Here is a 22,493-nt window from a genome sequence, read left to right as displayed (position 1 = left end):
CTTCCTGTAGATACCATACCACTTCCTACCCAACCCAACCCTCCCTGTAGATACCATGTCACTTCCTACCCAACCCTTCCTGTAGATACCATACCACTTCCTACCCAACCCTTCCTGTAGATACCATGTCACTTCCTACCCAACCCTTCCTGTAGATACCATGTCACTTCCTACCCAACCCTCCCTGTAGATACCATGTCACTTCCTACCCAACCCTCCCTGTAGATACCATACCACTTCCTACCCAACCCTTCCTGTAGATACCATACCACTTCCTACCCAACCCCTTCCTGTAGATACCATACCACTTCCTACCCAACCCTCCTCCTGTAGATACCATGTCACTTCCTACCCAACCCTTCCTGTAGATACCATGTCACTTCCTACCCAACCCTCCCCTGTAGATACCATGTCACTTCCTACCCAACCCTTCCTGTAGATACCATACCATGTCACTTCCTACCCAACCCTCCCTGTAGATACCATACCACTTCCTACCCAACCCTCCCTGTAGATACCATGCCACTTCCTACCCAACCCTCACCCAACCCCCTGTAGATACCATGTCACTTCCTACCCAACCCAACCCTACCCAACCCCCCTGTAGATATCATGATACCATACCACTTCCTACCCAACTTCCCCCTCCTGTAGATGTCACTTCCTACCCAACCTCCCCTGTAGATACCATGTCACTTCCTACCCAACCCTCCCTGTGTCACATACCATGTCACTTCCTACCCAACCCTTCCTGTAGATACCATACCACTTCCTACCCAACCTCCCTGTAGATACCATGTCACTTCCTACCCAACCCTCCCTGTAGATACCATACCACTTCCTACCCAACCCTCCCTGTAGATACCATACCACTTCCTACCCAACCCTCCCTGTAGATACCATACCACTTCCTACCCAACCCTCCCTGTAGATACCATACCACTTCCTACCCAACCCTCCCTGTAGATACCATACCACTTCCTACCCAACCCTCCCTGTAGATACCATACCACTTCCAACCCAACCCTCCCTGTAGATACCATACCACTTCCAACCCAACCCTCCCTGTAGATACCATACCACTTCCTACCCAACCCTCCCTGTAGATACCATACCACTTCCTACCCAACCCTTCCTGTAGATACTATGTCCCCAGGGGACCTCCACACGCCACCTCCTCTGTTACCTCAAGTATCATGTAGAACCTGTCCTCCGTCTCCACGACCTGGAACAGCTTACAGATATGCTGGTGGCACAACTCCTTCATCGCAGCTATCTCAGTCTTCACTCTTGGCAGGTCCTCCTGTTGGCATCAGTGGTAAGCATATCAAGTGTATGTCATCAAAATGGTATTCCCAAAAGACACACCAACACTTTTGAAACAAATACGTATCTATCTTTCTCTACCTAAATATAGTGAGTTTTTAAGTGAGTGGATGGTCATCTCAACTAGTAACAGAATTCTGAGGTGATAGGGTGTCAATGTTTTCAAAGAAAAACTTGTAAACATGAGATAAATGCTTTTGTTTTACATTGTGGCCTTAAAGATGAAAGGTCTGTTTAAACAGTATCTCATTCATCATCTATGGTGTACCATCTCTTTCGTGTTCTTTGATGGTCTTAACTTGTTCATACCTATCTGAATCACGGATAGGAGAACACAAAATGTACCAAGCAATGTGCAGTTGTCAATATACTGTGTTGACAAAAGAAGGCCAAATCATCTTAAAAGCTGACACCTTTTGCGCTAATCTTGACATAGAGAAGTATCAGATCTGAGATAATAGTTCTGCATATAATGAAATTAATCGTTTAGAAGACTGAGTCATATACTATCTAGCAAATGGAGAATATATATAAGTCTGTTCAGTGCATTTAATATACATCATTCCCAGTCTTTACAGAATATGTAGATGATGATGGATACGCACTGATTTTGAACATATCCCATCACGGCCTATACATGTACATGTTTAAGGAAAGGTGTGATTCATCTGTGAGTACTCAATCCTTTAAACTGATTCCCAAAGAGAGAGTTTGTTTTATAGGGGACGATAATAACCATGCTGCTGATGGTTTGAACCACTGAGTATTTAGTGCTATTTACACACTTTACCCATATGTTATCATTCACATTTAGGGGTGGTGGGGTAGCCTAATGGTTAATGTGATGGCTCGTCACGCCAAAGACCTGGGTTCGATTCTCCACATGGGTTCAATTTGTGAAACCCATTTCCGGTGTCCCCTGCCGTGATATTGCTTGAATATTGCTAAAAGCAGCGTAAAACTCACTTACATTGGTATCAATAGATACTGTTGGTTATTCAATATATTTCTACTCTCTTCCATCCAGTCCACTAGGTTTTGTAAACTGATGAATGGATGTTTTGAAGAAAGTTATTCATCTATGATGCTTCATTTTCATCTATGATGTTACATTTTCATATATGTAGATGTTTGTGTCCTGTACCAAGTCAGACATCATACATCTCTTAAGGGTGATAGATGTCTTCGTTAACATTAGTAAGAGGTTGCACTATCCAGTGCATTATCCAGTGTGGGAAAGTGAGTGTAGGTATTATGTCTATATTCAGACAGTAAAAGTAAAAAAGAGACTGTATGCAGTTTCAAAAAGCTACTGACGACAATTGCAAACAATGTTTTTATCCTACTGGATTATCAAATAGCAACTCAAAATTAACAGAGTTATGGCGACTTGATTTGCATATGTTACTGAAATACAAACTAACTGGAGCTTTGCAACAGAGATGAACATACAGCAATCAAATAAATTAAGGCTTCAGAAAGTCAAACTGACCCCGAGAGCCTTCTTATCCATGATCTTGACAGCAACCTTCTCCCCAGTAAGTGCATGATAGGCCAGCTTCACCTTCGCAAACCCACCTGGCAAATACAAACATCTCAGTGTGTCAGGCACATGTTACAAACATCACTGACAGTGTCGGGCACATGTTACACACATCACTGACAGTGTCGGGCACATGTTACAAACATCACTGACAGTGTCGGGCACATGTTACACACATCACTGACAGTGTCGGGCACATGTTACACACATCACTGACAGTGTCAGGCACATGTTACACACATAACTGACAGTGTCAGGCACATGTTACACACATAACTGACAGTGTCGGGCACACATATAGTACAGAGTTGTACAAGCTTACGGCCATGTCAACCAGTCGGAAATCAAAATAAATCATCAGTGAAATATATCAATTGGAACATCACTAACACTTATGACTAAACTTTTGAAGATGGGATTTCATGCAGGATATTGTTAAGCTGAACTGGCAGCCTTGGCCCACAATGGGTAAATGTCAACAAGCAGGGAAAATCTTACACTTAGGCTTCTAAGGATGTGATCCCATAAGCAAAACTCAAACAAACCTCACATGTTAAACCAGTAGAGATTCTGTGAAGAGAGTCCTCTTTGGGTAAAGTTATAAGCATTTAAATGTCCATTTAATATTCCTACGACAGCTCTTAACTATATTTTACATGTATGTAACTATCATCTACAGGGCCCCACAACCAAGAGCAGGTAACTCTATGCTCTAACCTCATACCTCACTTTCCATGCTGAATTATGTAATCCATGTATGTATTAAAGATAGCCAAAGTTAATATTTTAAGGTGAGTGAGTGAGTGAGTGAGTGAGTGAGTGAGTGAGTGAGTTAGTTTTACGCTGCACTCAGTAAGATTCTAGCAATATGGCAGCGGTCTGCAAATAATCGAGTCTGGACCAGACAATCCAGTGATCAACAGCATGAGCACCGATCTGCGCAATTGGGAACCAGTGACATGTGTCAGTCAAGTCAGCGAGCCTGACCACCCGATTCCGTTAGTCGCCTCTAAACTCACTCACCTCTAGACGCACCACATGACCACGAACCAACTCCACAAAGCTCTTGAACATCCGCGGGACTGCTCTCAACTCTAGCACATTGATGTGCAGGCTGACCTCGTGCTCGACCAAAGTCCCAAGACTGACCGGTCGCCAAGAATGCCCCCACCCTGTGAGGGAAGCATCTGTTTCAATCGTGAGCGTTGGTGTCAGGAATTCCAGGAGGAGCCTTCTGGATAAGTACCCGACGTTCATCCACCACCACAGGTGAGGAATCAATCACTTGTGCATCTCAAGACTGGTCTCGTAGCTCTTCGAGTGTGACCACAGCTGTGCCAGTGCTTGCTGTATAGGTCTCAGAACGAGTTCTGATTTCTTGAGGTTGATAATCCAGCCCAATTTAAAGAAAATATCCATTACCTGATGTGTGGTATTTTGTCTCAACTGCTGGCCTAAAGCCCTGAGTAGCCAGTCTTCGAGGTACGGGTAACAAAACCTGGTTAACTGAGCTGGGATTAACATAAGTTTGGTGAACACCCTTGGCATCTATTTGCCAAAAGGAAGCACACGAAACTGGTAGCACTGCCCATCAAGGAGAATCGGGGGTACTTCTTAAAATCAGGGTGCATTGGAACATCGAGGTATGCATCTTTGAGAAAGATTAGATCACTGAGCATAGTGTCTCCATTTTGAAAGACGGCACCTCTATCATTCTGTTCAGCCTTTTTAGGTTTAGAATGGGTCTGAACCCTCCGTCCTTCTTGGTCACTGGGAAGTAAGTGGAATAAATCTCCTCGTTTTCCTTACCGCCCAGAACTATCTCGATGGCACGGAGAATGTCTGCCTTCTCTCGGGAGGCCGGCACTTGGGTGTGCCGCACTCCGGAACAGGATGGTGGACCTCGCCTCCACTGTGGCATATGGCCATCCCTGAGTGTGGACAGGACCAAGGGATTTGTAGTGGCTTTTTTCCATTCCCGAAGGGAAGCCGCCTACAGGGACGTCTGGCATGAGGCAAAGCACTCCCACAGTTGGCAAGTCTCCACTTGCTTGTGCAGGAGGCAACAAGGGCGCCCGGGAGAAGTTAAGCGGGAAGCCGGGGTAGGCTTCCCTTTGCCCTGAAAGGCAACTTTGCACTTGCCTTGTGCCTTCTTGCTCTTCTTACCCTGCAGGGGCGACGTCCATTTAGCAGGTTCCTTCGCCAGAGCAGAATGATAGGAAGAAGCAAGAGGCGAGGGCAGCTGGCGAGCAGTGGAGAGGTGCTCCAACAACGGTTTGGAGTCCTTGAAAGTGCTGACCTCCGCCGCGGCCTCTCGCACTACTTTCAATACCCCAGGGAACAGGGTAGAACCCATGATATATGGTAAGGAAAATAACAAATGAATGTCCCGCAACTGCCGCGCTAACAAGGGCGAAGACGAGACATCGCCACCCGGACCTTAGTGTACTAGCTCCCCCTGCAGAGCAGACATTACGGTACCGCATTAAGGTAAACCTCCTCAAAGAAGCGGTAAGCGGACTTCAGCGACAAGACACAGGTCAGAAAGGGCAGCAGCCGCCGGCCCTTCCTGGCCGAGGCCAAGGAGAAACTGGTGGACCCACCTAGGGTAACTGAAGCATGCACTCAGCTAGAATAGCGCCTCCTCCCCAATGCATACTGTCTGTCCAGATCAGGAAGATCAAAGCAAGAGCATGTGCCAAGCAGGAGAGGATTCACTACCACACTCACCATTGATGGTACAATATGGAGTCTCACCTCGGCAACCTTGCTCGGTGTTTGTGGAAGGGAAAAAAGCTTTGCGTTCCTAAAATGCATAGTCCCAAGAATCCTACATGTGCATGCACAGCAGGTGTAAGCCCCAGCCAGAAAGCAGCGAGGCGGGGTATGGCGTCACCCTGTTAAAAATTTGAAATTTAGACATCATTTCCTTCCATTTTAGAGCATGTTGTCATCATTTGCACGTCAAATTAACCAAGAGAAACTTTATTGTATTTTGCTGTTCCTTTGGCAAAATACGTTTTTGGGTACTTGTTCCCAGAACACAAACCGCTTTGTGAGCAGAACACGCAGGTAGAAGATATTGTGCGTCAAATGTAGATTTATTTGCGTGAAACACGCAGGTTTTTGTGTTAAAACCAAACTGTTACTGGGCGCAAAGGCCTCCACCCCCCCAAGGCGGAACTCCGCGGGATCAGGCTCTTGCATCGGGATAGTAACCTGAGGCTAAACTTCCATGATGCGCTCACACACCTGCCTCAGGGATGACCCCTCGAGCCCCTCTCTCTCCTCATCCTCCTCAATGTCTTCCGCATCGAGCACCTTAGCAATCGAGCCCTCGAGATCGGGAGTGGTTGCCGAGAGCGCCGTAGTAGAGGCAGAATATGGAGGGCTAAGAAGTCGCCCTGTCCCCGGCTCGAGCGGCGCCAAGCACTGGAAGGAAAGAGCCATGTCAAAGCGGTATTCCCACCCCACCCACCCTCCAGAACAGAAGAATAATACATTCAACAATTAACAAACTTAATGTAGAATTTATACAAAATAACTACATAGCCCATGAATTAAGAAACAACCCCACTGACAATGAAAAGCTACACAGACTAGACAGTGAAAGAGCTAAGGAAGTAATGGCTCCCATAAGCCATCTTGACAAGCACATGGCAAGCCGACAGGAACAGGAGCAAAGTTACAACAAAGTTGAATGAAAAAACATTAGAAGCCATCTCTAATATTGCCCATGCGGAAAAAGAGAACCATACATACAGTAGAAGCTTCAGACACACTCAACTTTAAGGAATTACCAGAAGAAAACTCAAAGAAATCTTGAACGACAGCATGGAAATTGAGGTACTAGGTTAGAGCTTAGTGTTACCTGCTCTTGGCTCTTAGGCCTTGCCAGGGAATGTAGGGGTGGTCGAACAAGACAAAAGTGCATTTTTGGTTTTGTAAATATTTTATTCAAAATACAGTTACAACTGTCTTAGGAATTTTAAATGGACATTTGAATGCTTATAAGTATCCCATGGAGGATCTCCTCTGAAAAAGAATTCACAGGTAGAAACTCATATAGTCAGTAGTCCAAATGACATGTATGGGGAAATTTTCATAATTTCTTCTGGTCCTATGTACACCTTAATCATTATGAATAAACCTCATGCCACTTCTATCACTGCAATTGGAACATTAACTTCTTAAGACTTTATGAAATAAGGAATGAAACTGAATGTCTATTGCTGAAACTAAAGTGTTCTCATCCACTACTCACCTGAACCAATGGTTTCACGCAGGTGGTAGAAGCCCTTCAGCTCCGGATACTGGGATGACATCTTATCTCCTCAGATGGACTTAGTTGTTCGGTTGGATCTTTACGTATTCTGTGAGTGGTGAGGCTAAAACAAGACATCAAGTAGCCATGATTAGCAGTTCCTAATCAGCAGCGGTCTACCTGGGTAGCCTAATGCTATTAACAGATAGGGATCTTGTAGATCGTATTTCGAATAAAATTTGGGAACAGAATGAAGAAAATAGAACATGTCAATTTAATTTAACATTCATACAATAAAATAATTTAATCAATCTCTTCATGATTCTAACAACCCTTAGAACTGCAATATATCCTCAATTCGCATTTGTATTTGTAAGAATATGGCTTCTGTGTAAACCAGGTCCATACCATCACTTTATAACTCAATGCTAAAAAACAGTGGTATCATATGACCACTTTGTCACATTGCGTCCTTCCGCCACTAGTCATATAACATGCTGGGTCCCCTCTTGCTGGAACCAGGTCATCACTTCATTCATTGGTTACAGTGAGTGATGGAGTGAGTTTAGTTTTATGCATCAATCTACACGTGTCAACCAAGCCAGCTAGCCCGACCACCCGATCCCATTTGTCGCCTCTTGCGACAAGCACAATCCTTCACGGGTTCATTGGTTATAAATAGCAAATATTGTTGGTATTCACTGGTAATGGAGGAATGTATCTAAAGTACTGTCGGAAAGAGGAAAAAAATGTTTTTAGGCTGTTACTCTGTATCACTAAAATTTACACAACTGCAAGTAGCATATGTTGAAATAACCCACATCGGCTTAACTTGGCGTTCAGTGGGATGTGTAACAGGATCTCCAGAAATGCATGTTTACTTGTAAAATTGGGGCAAAACTTAGAAAAAATACGAATGGCTGCTGAAAACAATAGATCAGACTATTAGATCGCTCAGCCAGGTATGACAACGGACCGTCGACTCACCTGGCATGAAATGCATGTGCTGCCTACAGGCACAAGGGGTAATCTCAAAGATATTTCATGCTTTTTTCATGTGTATTGAATGTGTCTCATCTATTGTTTATCATCTTACGTGTCTTTCATAACGTTTATGTTGAGATATGTAAAAAAATATGATACCTATAGAAAAGCATAAATCAACTATCGTACCAAATGTCTACAAATATATAGGTGGCAAGACCACCCCAAGATCTACAGGACTGGATATTATTTGTTAATTGTTAAGACATGCCGTTTACTTCCCCCAATATTCCCCTAAAGGATTATCTTATCTTAGCTGATACCTTTATCCCCCAGTACGACCCAAACCACGGTCTGTGACACTCGTCCTTGTTTTGCTTTTGAGACGACCCCTCCTACCTGTTTCTTTTTATAGTGATAGTGTGGCTCCATGGTAGCTACATCCTTAATAGTGTCAGTATATAAGTTAGTATTTTTACGTCAGCTATTGTTTATAATGAAGCTAAGTCTAGTTTCAAAATAGGCATTTAAAAAGTGTCCTTTGAAATACAATATCATCGCACACTCATATTGCATAAAGCCATGGTCCGTTTTAAATAAGTCGCTTTGGACTTTGAAAAAAACCCTGCATTGCTCATTTCTTCACTAATCTCTCCTCAGTAAAGTCCTTTTTTTAAGTTTCCTATCTCCCTGCCACTGAGACTGTAGTTAGGCCAAACTTAGTTTAACAGATATTTCACACTTTCACATATCAACTTCATAAATTGTAGATATAAATGTTAAAAAACATTTTTTTCTATTTCCGACAGTACTTTAGTAATGTATTGACCACTATTTTCTACGTATAAGGATATTTATATATATTATATTTTTGACATTGTTGCTATTCCAGACAAAGTGGAAATTTGAAATAACTTCATTCTTGCAGTTGCACCCAGAATATATGTCTGTGACACTGGCACATTGGCTGACAAAACTGTACTGGCTGCCGAACAGTTATCGCCACGTAACAGTTATCACCAATACATCTGTATCACGCGTGCACAGTTCAGGTCAATTACACTTTTGGTATTTTGCAGCCATATCGTGACGATCTTCATGGTAAGTGGTGGTGGAATTGGGTTTAACGTCATGCTTGAGAATATTTCACTCATATGACGACGTGCATGCGTGTGTATGTGTATGTGCGGCTGCTTGTACTAGCCCAGACTGAAGCTGGTTTTATAGTGCTAGCCCACTGAGATACCATGCCGCAATGAAGCATGAATACCCCACTCAGACACATTATACTGACTCTGAGCCGACCAGTCCTTGTTGTACCCATTAATGCCGAGCGCCAGGCAGGGACCAACAAGTACCATATTTTAACGTCTTTTGGTATGACGCGGTCAGGGATCGAACCCGCGACCTTCCGCTCTCCGCGGGCGGACGCTCTAACCACTACACCACGGAGGCGGTCTTCATGGTAAGTAAAATAAGAGAAAAATTAAAGATAAAGTTATGAACTGTATAAAAAAAAGATTTTTTTTTTTTTTAACGTAGTCAGTGGGGAATGTCACTCGATCCATATAATAGCAAGTTCAAGTTCACAAAAGTCATAATTGTTTCATTCCCTATCAATCTACAGTAAAAAAACACTCAACTAGTCACACATTCAATTATTCGGGGTTACTTTATGATATAAACATATATTATTTCACAAATGACATGAGGAATTCTGAAATGGCGATAACTGTTACAGTTAATTGTGAGAAAACACCTATTTGTACTGCCATGATTCCCTTCCGCCGCATTATATAAAAACACGATTGGCGGCAGTGAAGGGGGTGGACACATCGGCGAATAGCTAATTGAGTATTATAATTAATTTTTCTGAAGGGGTCGTTGTCGGCACAGGTACTACTGATATGTACCCCAGGTACGTACCCGGTACCCTAAACGACAGACGAGTCCATATTCCACAACCCAATACCGAAACCATATCATGGGCGTATGTAGTTATTCCCGTTCAGCTGATTGCGAGTGGTGTACATTGTGCACCGCGAAATATTCGTTACTGTGTATGCTCTTATATAACGCAATCAAATGCATCTAATACAACAGTATGACAGTTTAGATCAAGAAACAGTGCAGAATAGAGTCGTCCTAGGCTACGTTTCTGTATTCTGATTTTGTTTAGGGTACATGTCTGTATACAGAAACGTACCTGGGGTACACGTCTGTGGTATCCGTGCCGACAACGGCCCCTTCAGCATTAATTTTGTTTCACTAATTTAACGAATGGCTGAGTAATTTTGTAAATACCACTAAAATATAGCAATAACTGTTTGGCAGCCAGTAGCATAGTGAAATGCAATCCAATTATCAAGTGCAAAATAATTTTGAAGTAATTCTGACATTCTACCAGAAATACCCCAATTTGTATTATTCAATTCATGTAATTGCTCTTTACAGTTTGTAAGTATTATGGGCATAGGAGACTGTCTCCTAAATCTGTACTTGTATCTTACACGTGCTTTGGATATTGTGGCATTAAAAACAGAAAAAAGCCAGAAGTACACCACTCTGTGTTTTGAATTGGATCATTGTACAGTTACTCAGTAAATAATGACATTTCATAATTGCATGACTTCAAAATATATTTACAACGTGTAACAACATGTAGCAACATGTAGCATTATAGATTCTATCGGCGTATGTATTTAATGTAATGACAACTATAACAGTTAGTTTACCTAGATCCATAATGCAAGAACATCGATCCAAAGTCAGTCTGAAATTCTTGTTAATTTGAAAACTCAACATGTTTTCATCATACGGGTTCATAAAATATGTTTGATCATCTTTACTTTATCTCACCAGACATTAGTTTCTTAAATTCACTCAGAGACACAGTCCATCCAACGTGTTTCTTGTCGCAGAGATGTTGACTGCCACTGTGGTGTTTGCCTTGCCAAGACGGGCACTTGTTGTTTCAAATTTGGCTCGTGAATACGACTGACCAATCGTTTTACTTCATATAGATGAGTGCGGATCACTTTACTTTAGGATAAAAGTTAAAAGAGACAGTGATTATTTATTTGGAGCATGCGAAGTACAATCTGTAAATATGTGGAGCGACATGATTTTATATGAAACTATTCCTTTCTTAACTTTGGCTGCGAACCTTTAAATCGTCAAAATGGCGTCGGAGGAAGAGGTACTCATGTTTCAATAGTGTCAAACTTTGCTATACACCCCTTTATCTTTGATATCATTCTGATATTTTCTACTAAAATTATTAAAATCACATTTTAAAAATTCATTTTTTACCGATCAATGTTCTCTAGATCCCATATTTACCTAAATGTTTCTGACCTTGTGCTAACACTAGGAATCTCGGAGCAGAAAGCAAACTGCTTCCCGCGAACTCATGTGTTTTTAACTAGACATCTCGTTAAATCAGCTCTGATTAACGGATTAACTTTCACATCATTCAGAGTTGCTAGATATTTTCAGTACCTGGACTAACTATCATATTCAACTCTTAATATGGGCATTCGGAGCACAATTCTGTTTGAATATATTGTAACATTCAAGTGAAGTATCAATGTATTCAATACTTGTGCCTTGGGACACTAGAATCTATAACACACTTAGCAAAAACATTGGAAATAATTCTACTACAGGCATGACGACTAAGCCCATAAACCTATTACAGATCTATTTGCATCCAAACAATACCTTGAATAAGGTCTGCTGACAACCGATCAGTTATTTCTGTTGTCTGTTGTTTCTTCAATAGAAACAAATTCAAGTATACAATACTTAAAATAATATATGTGACTTTTGTAATACAAAAATGTGCTTATTTCAGTCCCTGGGAGTAGTTTCTGTCAGGTTTTTTAATATCACAAAGAGAAGGAAAGAAAACAGTAGAAATAGAACTTTCCTGTCAACTTGCTGTGCCAGTTGTCACCATAGTCTAACCAACCCATCATGTGATAATGCCCAGCTTTCCAGTTAAACAAATTGCACATTGTTAGTGTTTTGTATCACAGTGACATGTTTTATCCATTTTGATAATTTTAATAAATAAGAAATGTCAATTTTCATCTGTCAACAGAAAGACATATTCCAAAATAATGATATAGGCATATGCTTATCCATGACAATATTTTCTGTTGATTTCACAAGATAGACAAATTCTGCATGTGTTGAAAAAAGTTTCTTTGTATTTGAAACCTTGTTTTCAGAAAGAAATGAGAGATGGATTGCAAACAATGATTTTACTAATTGTGCCCCATCCTGTGGATCTTAGCTGTCGTAAACTTGTTATGTGAAATCCTCATATTTAAAATTACATCTAAGCTTGATTCCTATCTGATGTACCTTTTAATATTTGTGAAGAAAAGTTAAGTTTGCTCATGATTTCTGATAAATATCTATCTTTTCTGATGTAAATGAGCAAACAGCAAACATTCGACAATTGAAGCAGAATAAACTTACGAATGTGTGTGTGGTGTGTGTGTGTGTTGGGTTGTACTGTACTGTTTTAGTAATTACAATTGCATGGCAACAATAAATACCCTAATTTCTAATTTTGTTCTCTTTGATTGTCTTCCATATATTCCAGAAGTCTGTATTTCACTCTGAATGTCATTTTTTTTTTTTGGTTACAATCATGGTAAATTTGATTTGTGTACTTTCAGGATGAAGAATTGGCAGCGTTGAGATTTGCTGCACTGGCGTCTATGAAAAATGTAATATTTGCTCCCATCTATAACAATTCATGATAAACCCTTGATTATCCATCATGTCGTATATCTCTTTTCCATTATGATATGCATACTCTTAAACCATTCATCACCAAGCCTTAACGTGCTCAAGGGATGTCACTATTTCCATCTCCAGCATCACTAACTTGGCACAAAACTGAAAGTGGAACTCAACATCCAATCACAAATTACCCATGAAGGTCTGGATTAGAATATTGGCCTTCAGTAACCCATGCTTGTCGCAAGAGGCGACTAACGGGATCGGGTGGTCAGGTTCGCTGACTTGGTTGACACGTCATCGGTTCCCAACTGCGCAGATCGATGCTCATGCTGTTGATCACTGGATTGTCTGGTCCAGACTCGATTATTTACAGACCGCCACCATATAGCTGGAACATTGCTGAGTGCGGCGTAAAACTACAAATGTTATGTTTGGGATTACACTTTCTTTTGTGAAGTACAAATTTAAGTACCTGTGATTCGAACCCACGAACTGAGTGTGGGGCAGTAAATCACCAGCACACAAAGCCACTCATGCACTGAGACTTCCTGCATCGATTAAGTCGCTGACTTTGTGTGCTGGTACTTTGGTACCTGACTCTCAGAGTGTGGGTCGAATCCCAGATCAGACTAACCCTAAAAGAGAGCTAGAATTTGTAATTTACAAAGAAAGTATAATTTCATGTATATCATTTGTTTCCTTTGACCACTTTCTAAAAAAGCCACAAGCAAAATTACTTTTAAAATGAACCTCTTACTGAAGGTTGGATGTTTTCTTATGTATTAAGAGTGAGGGAGAGAAGTTCCCAGTTGTATTTGAGATGCGATATAATATGTAGCGGTACATTTACATGAGTCAAGTACCTGTGATCTTACAAAATATTTCCCCAATGCCAATGCTTTCAATCATTTTGTTGTTTCGTCCGATGACTCTCTTTACTGTTGTGGTTTTCGAATGGGTACCAAAGATTTATCAAACTGAACGAAATGGCAATATGATACACTAACAGATTGAGCATGGATAAAGGAATAAGATAAATGTAAAGTACTAAATGTATTCAGTCTGTACAAAACGGCTGTTGAGCCTTTTAGCCAAAATGTGGCTCTTTGCACCACTCTTTGTACAGTTTTAGATTGACATGTATTACTGATCTAACTGGACCAAGCAAAAGTTAACTCAACTCCTGCTTTTGATAAGTGGCTGAAGTTTTAAGCGGATTAATGTATACTAGTATTTACAGTTGTAGGAAGTGGTTGTAATAGCCAAGTGGTTAAATCGTTAGCTCGTCATGCCTAAGACCCCCGTTCAATTCCCCACATGTGCAAAATATGTGAAGCCCATTTCTGGTGTCCCCAGCTGTGATATTGTTGGAATATTGCTAAAAGCGGCATAAAACTAAACTCACACACTCACCCATTATTTACAGTTGTATTTAACTGATAAAGCTGCAGTAATGTTTTGAAAGTGTATCATTATCAAATATTATTACTTACATTTACAATTAAGATTTGCTCACAATCGTTTCAATATCTAGTAAAAATAGTGTCCGTAACAATGTAGAGACTGTCAGCACGTCTCTCATCTGGACAATGCATGTTGCTGTGTTGACAGAAGCAGAAGCCTGTGGTGGAAGAAGATGAAGATCTGAAAGCCCTGAAAGAAGCAGCTCTGAAGACACTTGAGAAAACTCTAGTCAATCCAAGTGTGGTAATTACTTGTTTCAGAATTACATAGGGATTTAGTAAATATTCCATGTGGCAGTGGGATGTGAACTGTTGTACAGGATTCAATGTTATTGTGTGTTGCATTTTCAAATGAGCATCGATTGTTACTATGGTCCACAACTGGATCATTCCTCATTCATCATGTAATCAGATGTCAGTCTGTGATGAACATATCAGCACAGCTGATAGCCGTTGATTTATGGAACTGAACTTAAATGATTGTCAAAGAATTTCAATAAAATTGCCTTATCTGATCAAAATAGTGCTTTATTGGCATACCACAGTAAATATTGAAATGGCATGCTTGAAATATTTGTACAGTACCCTTGCGTATATATAAATAATACTCACTATGATTCATTTAATGGAAAATATTAATGTGACCAATTCAAATGATTAAAAACCTGTTTTTGCACCCTGTTAAACTATCGGTGTCACTCTTGATCTCTCAGCTTACACGGGTGTGGACAGTTTGAATGCCAGTGTGATGTTTCGGTTAGGATAACAGTTTCTGGGTTAGCAGAAGATAATATTTATCGAGCCATGTCAGTGCCGCAAAAGAGAACAATATTAAAGGTCACATGCAACGTAAAACACAACTTTGAGATTCTGATACCTTTCGGTATGGACTTACATATACAAATCATAAAAAAATGCAAATTCAACTTATAAAGTTGAAAAATAACGCGATGAAACCACCATCCCCCTCCCACACACACACACACACACACACACACACACACACACACACACACACACACACACACACACACACACACGCAAAATCGGAGTTCAAACGATTCACTAAATTCACCCCAGCTTGGGGTGAAAAGTGGTTTCAACAGCTGTGCTTCACTGCGCTGGGCTGCGCTCCTATGTCTTTGTCACAGACAAAACTCAATGTCTGTTTTATTGACAACTATGTGTCTGCCTGCCTGTCTGCTAATGACAATACGCAATACACAACTTCGATCATTGACCACATGCAATTTGAACTTAACACCTATGAGGTTATACACCATAAAAAAAAACGCATTGATATATGGCTCGTGCATCGAGTTCGGGCTCTGCCACATTATGTAATTACACAGACAGGCAGGTGTGATACTTGTCCACTGTTCAATGTTACATCAAGAACAAACAAGGCTTACATGTTTCTGGATGACCTACTTGTTCTGTCAATGTCAGTGCTTTCTGTTTCAAGTCAAATTTATCTTTTGAATAGCCTATTGTCATTGTTTTATGCCCAGTTTTTGCATTGCAGGCCTCTTGTACCCCTCCCCCGACATCCATCTCAGCCCCCAACCACCTGCAGCCAGTACAGTCACACTCGCCAAACTACTACAACAGTCAGCCACCTAGCCAGTATATACACAGCCAGTATTCACAACCCCCACCAAACTACCATCAGATAGTCCAGTCCAATGACTTCTACCACCAGCACAATTGCCATCCTTCCTACGGTAGAGGCCAGGCACCCCAAGTGCATTCATCTGGAGGCAGGTCCCACAGAAGAAATGTTGCAAGGGGCAGCGTTTCAAGGAGCATTGTTTCCATGGCTAATGTGAACAGAAGCAATACACCCCCAGGGATTGTTTCTCGTGGCGGTGCATCCAGAGCATCTGTATCCAGAGGGAGTGCCAGTCATGGAAATGCCCCAAGAGGATTACCGCCACGTGGCAATAACTTGATTGTAATTAGCCCTATGCCAATGCAGGGTGAAGCATCACTCATTGAGAACAGATCTATCGATCACACAGGGAAAGCCTTGCCAAAAGTTGAGACGTCTAAACCAATGCTGCTACGTCCACAGGATAAGTGGTGCTCAGGTACATCTGACAGCAACAGCATGACAGCCAGTCCGTCTAGGCCAAAAGGTATGAAAGTATTGTCCCCTCCCGAAACAGTATGAGGTAGTTCCATCCGTGTATTACCTGGCTAATGTTTTAATATAACTGTGAAGATTACCCTAATGGTACTGATCCGAGCGTAACCATATTTTAAGCCATGGTAGTGTTACTGAAATGTTGTTTCAGTTAGGTTTGTTCGTTGATAATGAAGGTCTTGGTCTGTGACTACTGATATGGAATGCATTAAAATGGGCAAGTGGGGAGTGAGTTTGGAGGGGAATGGGACTGGGTGTTAGGGATTGCAAGGTATTTCATATTGGCATCCATACAACCTCTGTCTGGTGATGTCAGGACACAGCAATAGTACCATGAAATTATTCTGAAAATTCAGATGAGGGTTAGATTATGATGCCATTTTCAAAGTGACAAAAGGTACTGTTTACAGACAACAACACTGAGAAAGTTGTCTTATGTTTTAATTAATTAAAGTAACAAAAGTACAGAAAATCCAAGCAGTTTAATTATGATTACACTCAGGGCATCATCACAGTTTTGTTATTTTTAAACTGAACTCCAAAACTTTACACATATTTATGTCTATATTTCAGCTTCCGGGAAGTTCAGTAGATTTGATACAAGCGGCAGTGAAAGTGAAGAGGAGTCTGATGAAGAAGAAGAAATAACTCCTCTCAATAAGTCCTCTGACAAGGAAAATGAATCAGATCGGAGCAACAGTGACACTGAAGTGGACAATAATAAATCGTCTGACTCTGACAGTAACAGCAGGCTAAGTGATTATGAAAGTGACAAGTCCAAGGACAACGTGAGTGCCAGTGACGACAGTGTGAGTGATGACAGTGACAATAAAGACCAGTCTGAGATTGAAAGAAAAGATGACCATAAGTCTGACAGTGATGTAAATCTTGAATCAGAGACTGAAGAGGAGAGAAATGAAAGACTTGAGACGGACAGATTACTTGAAGAAAGTATGGATCGCAGACAGGTATTCGGCAGCAGCTCAGGGAAGGAAGATGAGTCGCCTGTAAAGTGGACCACTAAAAATATTCTTGAGACTGTGACTACTGGGGATGTGCAAACAGCTAACTTTGATCTCTCACAAAAACTAGCGCATCACAGAGCTAAGATGAAGGAGGAAAATTGTAATGACAAGGTTGCAGGGGATCTGTCTGAAAAACTCACCAACCGCCGCAATCGACAACAAGATGTTGATCAGCCAAACTCATCTACAGTCTCTGTAGCATCAAAAGATTACGAAAACATCAAGATTCAGAAAGTGGTGGAAGGAGATGAAGATGTGTCCAAGACAAATATGTCCGCAAATGAACTTAAACGGTTAGAGGCAAGGAAGAGAAAATTTGAAGGGTCTCCTGTGTCTGGGATCAGTGAAGTGAAAAAGACAATTTCATTGAAGGGAATAGTGCCACGGTCTAAGAAGAGACCAAAGGAACGTCATGAATCTAGATCTGTGTCTCCTGTGCCTAAGCGTTATTCAAAAGACTTTGAAAGGTATGAGAAGAGGAAGGCTTCTAAGACACGAAGGAAAAGTGGATCCAAAGAAAATCATGAAGTAAAGCCTCCTAAAGAAGACCGACAAGGAAAAGAGAGATCTGATGGTAGACCTAAGTCAAGAGACAAAAGTAATAGCAAGATTGTGGAAAGTAAAAAAACAGAAGTTACTGCCGATACGTCAGATGATTCAAAATCTGACATTGATGTTGAAATAAGTGGCAGTGAAAGTGATAGTGAAGAAGGCAGGGCATGGAGGAAAGGAGAAAATAAAAACAGGATAGGTATGAATAGAGACAGAAGCCGACCAGTCCGACACACTACTGAGCGTTTTGATAGTTGGCAAAGACAAGGTCGTCATGGCAGCCCTCCAACTCAGCGCGACCGTTTTGCTGACAGAAGACGTCAGTTTAGGGACCCCCGAAATGATGTTCCATCCAAACATCGAAGAGGTGGTGGAAGGCAGCGAAGCGTGGAACTTTTGGGTGAGAGTGAGAGCGATTCTGATGGACCAAGATTGCCCAGCAGTATTGTGATGCCAAATAGTAAAAAGAACACGGACAACTGGAAGAGTAAGTCTTCAAGGTTAAAAGAGAGTAATAACTCAGACAATGAAAACTCTGATTCAGAATTAACATCCTTTAAGAAATCAAATTCTGATTCTATTAACAGACGTATCATTTCTTCTGATACTGGGAGGAGAAGACAAAACAGACGCTCCAGAAAGGTGACAGCTGACTTTGATGACCACAATACAGTAACTATAAAGACAAATTCCACCAAGGAACATTCCGAAAGAAAAGCCAAGTTTGAGTCTAGAGATAGGAACTCTTTGAGTGTGACAGTTGACTCTGAAAAAGAAGTTACATCCCGATATCGTGCATCTGTCCATGACCGTTTAGGTCGACAGCTGCATCAGACTGATTCGGAATCAGTTAAGTTGAAAGTCAACCATGGTGGTGCTGATGCCAAACAGAAGAGTGCTGAAGATGGGAAGCATGTTCTTGATGATCTTGAGTCCACAGAAATGAAGCAAGTGTCCGCAGAAGAAGCATCAGAAGATTCTCCACGTATGTTATGTCCTTTGAGATTAGAGTGTCCTGGTTTTTGGCAAAGTTTTGGAAATATGCGAACAAGTTAAAGTACCATGAGCATGATCAATGTTTGATTTGATAACTGACCTGCTGAACTATGAAGTATTGTATTTGTGCACTGTGTTTGTTTTTATCTTAATCATGTTAATACTGCATATTGATGTTTGGAAACTTGAAATAATGAAAAAACATGAATAACAGATTTGTCTATAAATATTCAAATAGTTTTAGCTGAGTGGTATCATTTGACAGTGCTTCAGGAACACTGTATGGTAGTGACAGAAAGTAGGAGATAAACCAGGGTCGTTTCCTGACATCCGTGTGATGTTAATCGGTACTTTATCAACATAACATCATGGGTAATATGATGATCATATTAAAACAAGAAACAAGGTACACATTGTTAAGGACATTCAAAAGTAGTTTCCTTACTCCTATTCCTGTTGTTAACAAATTATTAACTTTCAACATAGTCTTTGAGGATTGTGTGGAGAAAGTCAGGGCATTATGTTCAGTGATGTTTCTTGTTTTATATTATTTGGGATACAATATGAATTTACAAGGATGCATTTAAATCATCTCTAAAAACCCACTTTTTTCGTCTTGCCTATTACTAGACTTTCTATGTTCAATTGTCTCTCTGTAAAAAGTCTTAACTATTTTTTTCTCCTATAGTATTGTAGTGCCATGAGCGGGTTTTAGTACCTGGATGTAGCGCTATGTAAATGCCCACATTATTATTATTATTATTAAATCACGTCTCCTAGCATGTGTTCATCAAATATAAAGTTCTTTTTGGAAATCTCCAACTGTGATTTAAGTCCTATTTTCAGCCCTAGTGATGCTCAGTCATTGTTAGTAGTTTGGATTATAAAGGGAAGTAACTCTTCATAGTCTAGTTGCATGTCTAAATATGAACTGGAAAAAATATGAGGTTTGTAATGGAATAAAGTTTGTGAAGTTGTTAAATTTCATGTACTTTCCTGGGTGAAACATTACCTTGAACTAAGAGGTTAATTACAAATAAATTTATACTGTCAATGTAATAATTACTTGCTATTGCTTTTTGACACTGGTTGGATTTATTTATGTTTCTCTGTTAAAATTTCATTACATTTTTGACATTTTGATCATCCAGGTTTTAGAGAATAATTAATGTTTCATTCATTTCTCCACTTGTTTTTTGGGTAAATCTCACTTGTGTGGTATGATGACCTTTACAGGAATATTTATAGTGCAATGTTGTGTATCTGTGTGATGTGTGAAAATATAGTGTATAACTTAGTGTTAGTATGTGATCACCATGAAATGTTCATTCACTATTGTGACTACATAGGCAACCATTGCAAGTCTTTCTGAAACCTTCCACACAAAATATGGCCATTTTCATAAGTGCAGTGTTCGTTACCGTAATTCATTTAACTGACTTGATCATTATATTTGCATCAGAAGTTGTCTGTTAAAGCTAACTTTATTTATATATTTGAAGAATTTGAATTCCTTTCATATACATGTATATGTACCTACTGATGATATTGATTGTCACGGATTAACAAGACGTGGATGTATTACCTTTGATGGGGAAAAGGCTGAACAACCTTCTTCATGATGTTCTGTGTGAAACACTAAGAAGTGCAGCACATCAAGTAGTCCAACTACTACTATGTAGTTTTGATGTCACTCACTAACACTGAGGGTTGTGTGCATGTTGTTTTGGTAACTTCTGAGTATATTCACTGGACATGCACAGTTTGATGGCTTTGGTTCTTTTGAATGATTATATTGTCAGTAATTAAATCATTGTTTTTTGTCAAGTTCCAAAGAATGTCTCGAACATATGACAAACCTATTAGTGCACATGAGTGCATGTCCAAAGAGGTTGCCTCATGTGCCATTGTTTGTGACAGATTCCCCTCTTTGTTGTTCTCAGTGTGTTTGCCACAGCTCGCTGGCCCTCTGTGCGGCCCATCTGTCCCAGGGCGTTACATGGCTCAATTACATGGCCCCACCAGAAGAGACATTGTTATTCTATGTAATTGACATAGTATTTGTTTATATTATGTTATTTTAATTTGGATCACTTCTGCAAGCTTATACTGCTTACATATTTATAATAGTTGTGCAATTATTATTGTTGAAATAGACCTGTTGTATTGCTCAAAATGATTTTATGATGGGCTGTGCTAATGTGGACCATTTTGATACAGATTGTCAGCATTAATATTGTGCCTACAATCCTATCGGTCTTTATTGAAACATGTTGAAGATTATGTCTACATGCTAAATGGTTTACATTCTTATAGAAGCAGATGATGAGAGCGACGCATCCAGAGAATCAAGGAGAAGAATGCAGCTATCCTGAAGCGACAAGAGGAAGTCCGACAGGATAAAGAAAGATATGGCTAGACACAGTGATATTGCTAGACACAGAGTGATAGGTTGTAATGACGAGCGTGGAATAGGTTCTGGCTGCATGAGTAGAGTTTACTGAAAGGAGCAGAGTGAGGGGTGTGTGTGATATGTATGATCAGTAGAAATATTGGTACAATGGACACAAGGGTAGACTTTGTATGACATGATAGCAATGCCCCAAGTCTTTACATAAAGGAATATAAAAAATAACTACTTCAAAGCATTTTACTGATTGCAATTAAATTTAACAAAATATTAGGGACGAATCTTGTCATGTTAAAACTGATGATTGCTACATTTTACCATGTTTAAATCTAGAGGGTAAAATGTTAAAAGATTGTTGTTTGGAATGTTACTGTGATTAATCAAAGAATAACTACCCTTCCCTGAATTTGATTGATTGATTGGAGTGTGGCAATTGCACAACTACTGCCAACTTCTCAACTGGATTTTCTAAGAAATAGGTCAAGTAAAAAACTTCATATTACTTTTGGAGAATCAAAGGAATATTTTTTACATCACATTTGTGCTTACTTCATACTGTAATATTCTGTTTTGCCATGTTGTCAGGATCATGTAAGTAGTAGTTACTGATGGCAGTATGCTGGTGTGTCAGTAATTGTACAGTAATTGTATCCATGAAAAAGGTTTGTTATGACTTGAATCTGCCCAGGTGTGAATGAAAGTTTTCAATAGTAGTGTTATTTTTGTTATCATTAATGTTATTCCATCAGGTCCTATCATTGCATATTCTTCAGTAAATATTTATCCACTTAATCTGAACAAGTGTTCAGTTTCCTAAGATAGTCATTTTCATCAATACTTACAATTCATCAATTGTCCTATTGAAATACTTCATGGAGATAATGTTCATGATGTCAAGTGCTACTCTTAGATGAGTGAGAATGCATCTGTACAGATAGTTTGTACTTGTCACACTGTCATGCGTGATGCTGACTAATAAAAACATCATTTTATTTGAACTGTTTTGTGTTTTGTGAAGCAACTGAT

The 22,493-nt window shown here is 40.2% G+C and overlaps 2 protein-coding genes across 4 annotated transcripts in view; one reads left to right on the top strand and one right to left on the bottom strand.

Moving 5' to 3' along the window:
- LOC124277709 (maternal embryonic leucine zipper kinase-like) overlaps positions 1–11,109 on the bottom strand; it is a 34,437-nt gene extending 23,328 nt beyond the window's left edge. For both annotated transcript variants that reach the window (XM_046713438.1, XM_046713439.1), the window contains exons 1-4: positions 10,977–11,109; positions 7,134–7,257; positions 2,819–2,904; positions 1,187–1,303 (exon numbers count right to left, since the gene is read on the bottom strand). In XM_046713438.1, coding sequence (XP_046569394.1) covers positions 1,187–1,303; positions 2,819–2,904; positions 7,134–7,194 — 264 coding nt within the window. In that variant the 5' untranslated portion in view covers positions 7,195–7,257; positions 10,977–11,109. The remainder of the gene's footprint in view (positions 1–1,186; positions 1,304–2,818; positions 2,905–7,133; positions 7,258–10,976) is intronic.
- Positions 11,110–11,278: 169 nt separating this feature from the next.
- On the top strand, positions 11,279–22,459 carry LOC124277708 (dentin sialophosphoprotein-like). 2 transcript variants are annotated; one of them, XM_046713437.1, is made up of 6 exons: positions 11,279–11,316; positions 12,809–12,859; positions 14,487–14,582; positions 15,864–16,476; positions 17,058–19,046; positions 21,374–22,459. In XM_046713437.1, the coding sequence occupies exons 1-6, from the start codon at positions 11,299–11,301 to the stop codon at positions 21,430–21,432; spliced, it is 2,826 nt and encodes a 941-aa protein (XP_046569393.1). In that variant the 5' UTR covers positions 11,279–11,298; the 3' UTR covers positions 21,433–22,459. The 2 variants fall into 2 exon arrangements, with proteins under 2 accessions (XP_046569393.1, XP_046569392.1); XM_046713436.1 differs by lacking the exon at positions 21,374–22,459 and having other exon boundaries at positions 17,058–20,652.
- Positions 22,460–22,493: the final 34 nt, after the last annotated feature.

Source organism: Haliotis rubra, unplaced genomic scaffold (genome assembly GCF_003918875.1).
Source record: "Haliotis rubra isolate DU_JTF1 unplaced genomic scaffold, ASM391887v1 Scf226, whole genome shotgun sequence".
Classification (NCBI taxonomy): Eukaryota; Metazoa; Mollusca; class Gastropoda; order Lepetellida; family Haliotidae; genus Haliotis; species Haliotis rubra.
Note: the sequence above shows the minus strand (reverse complement) of the source record. Positions and strands in the feature narration are given on the sequence as shown.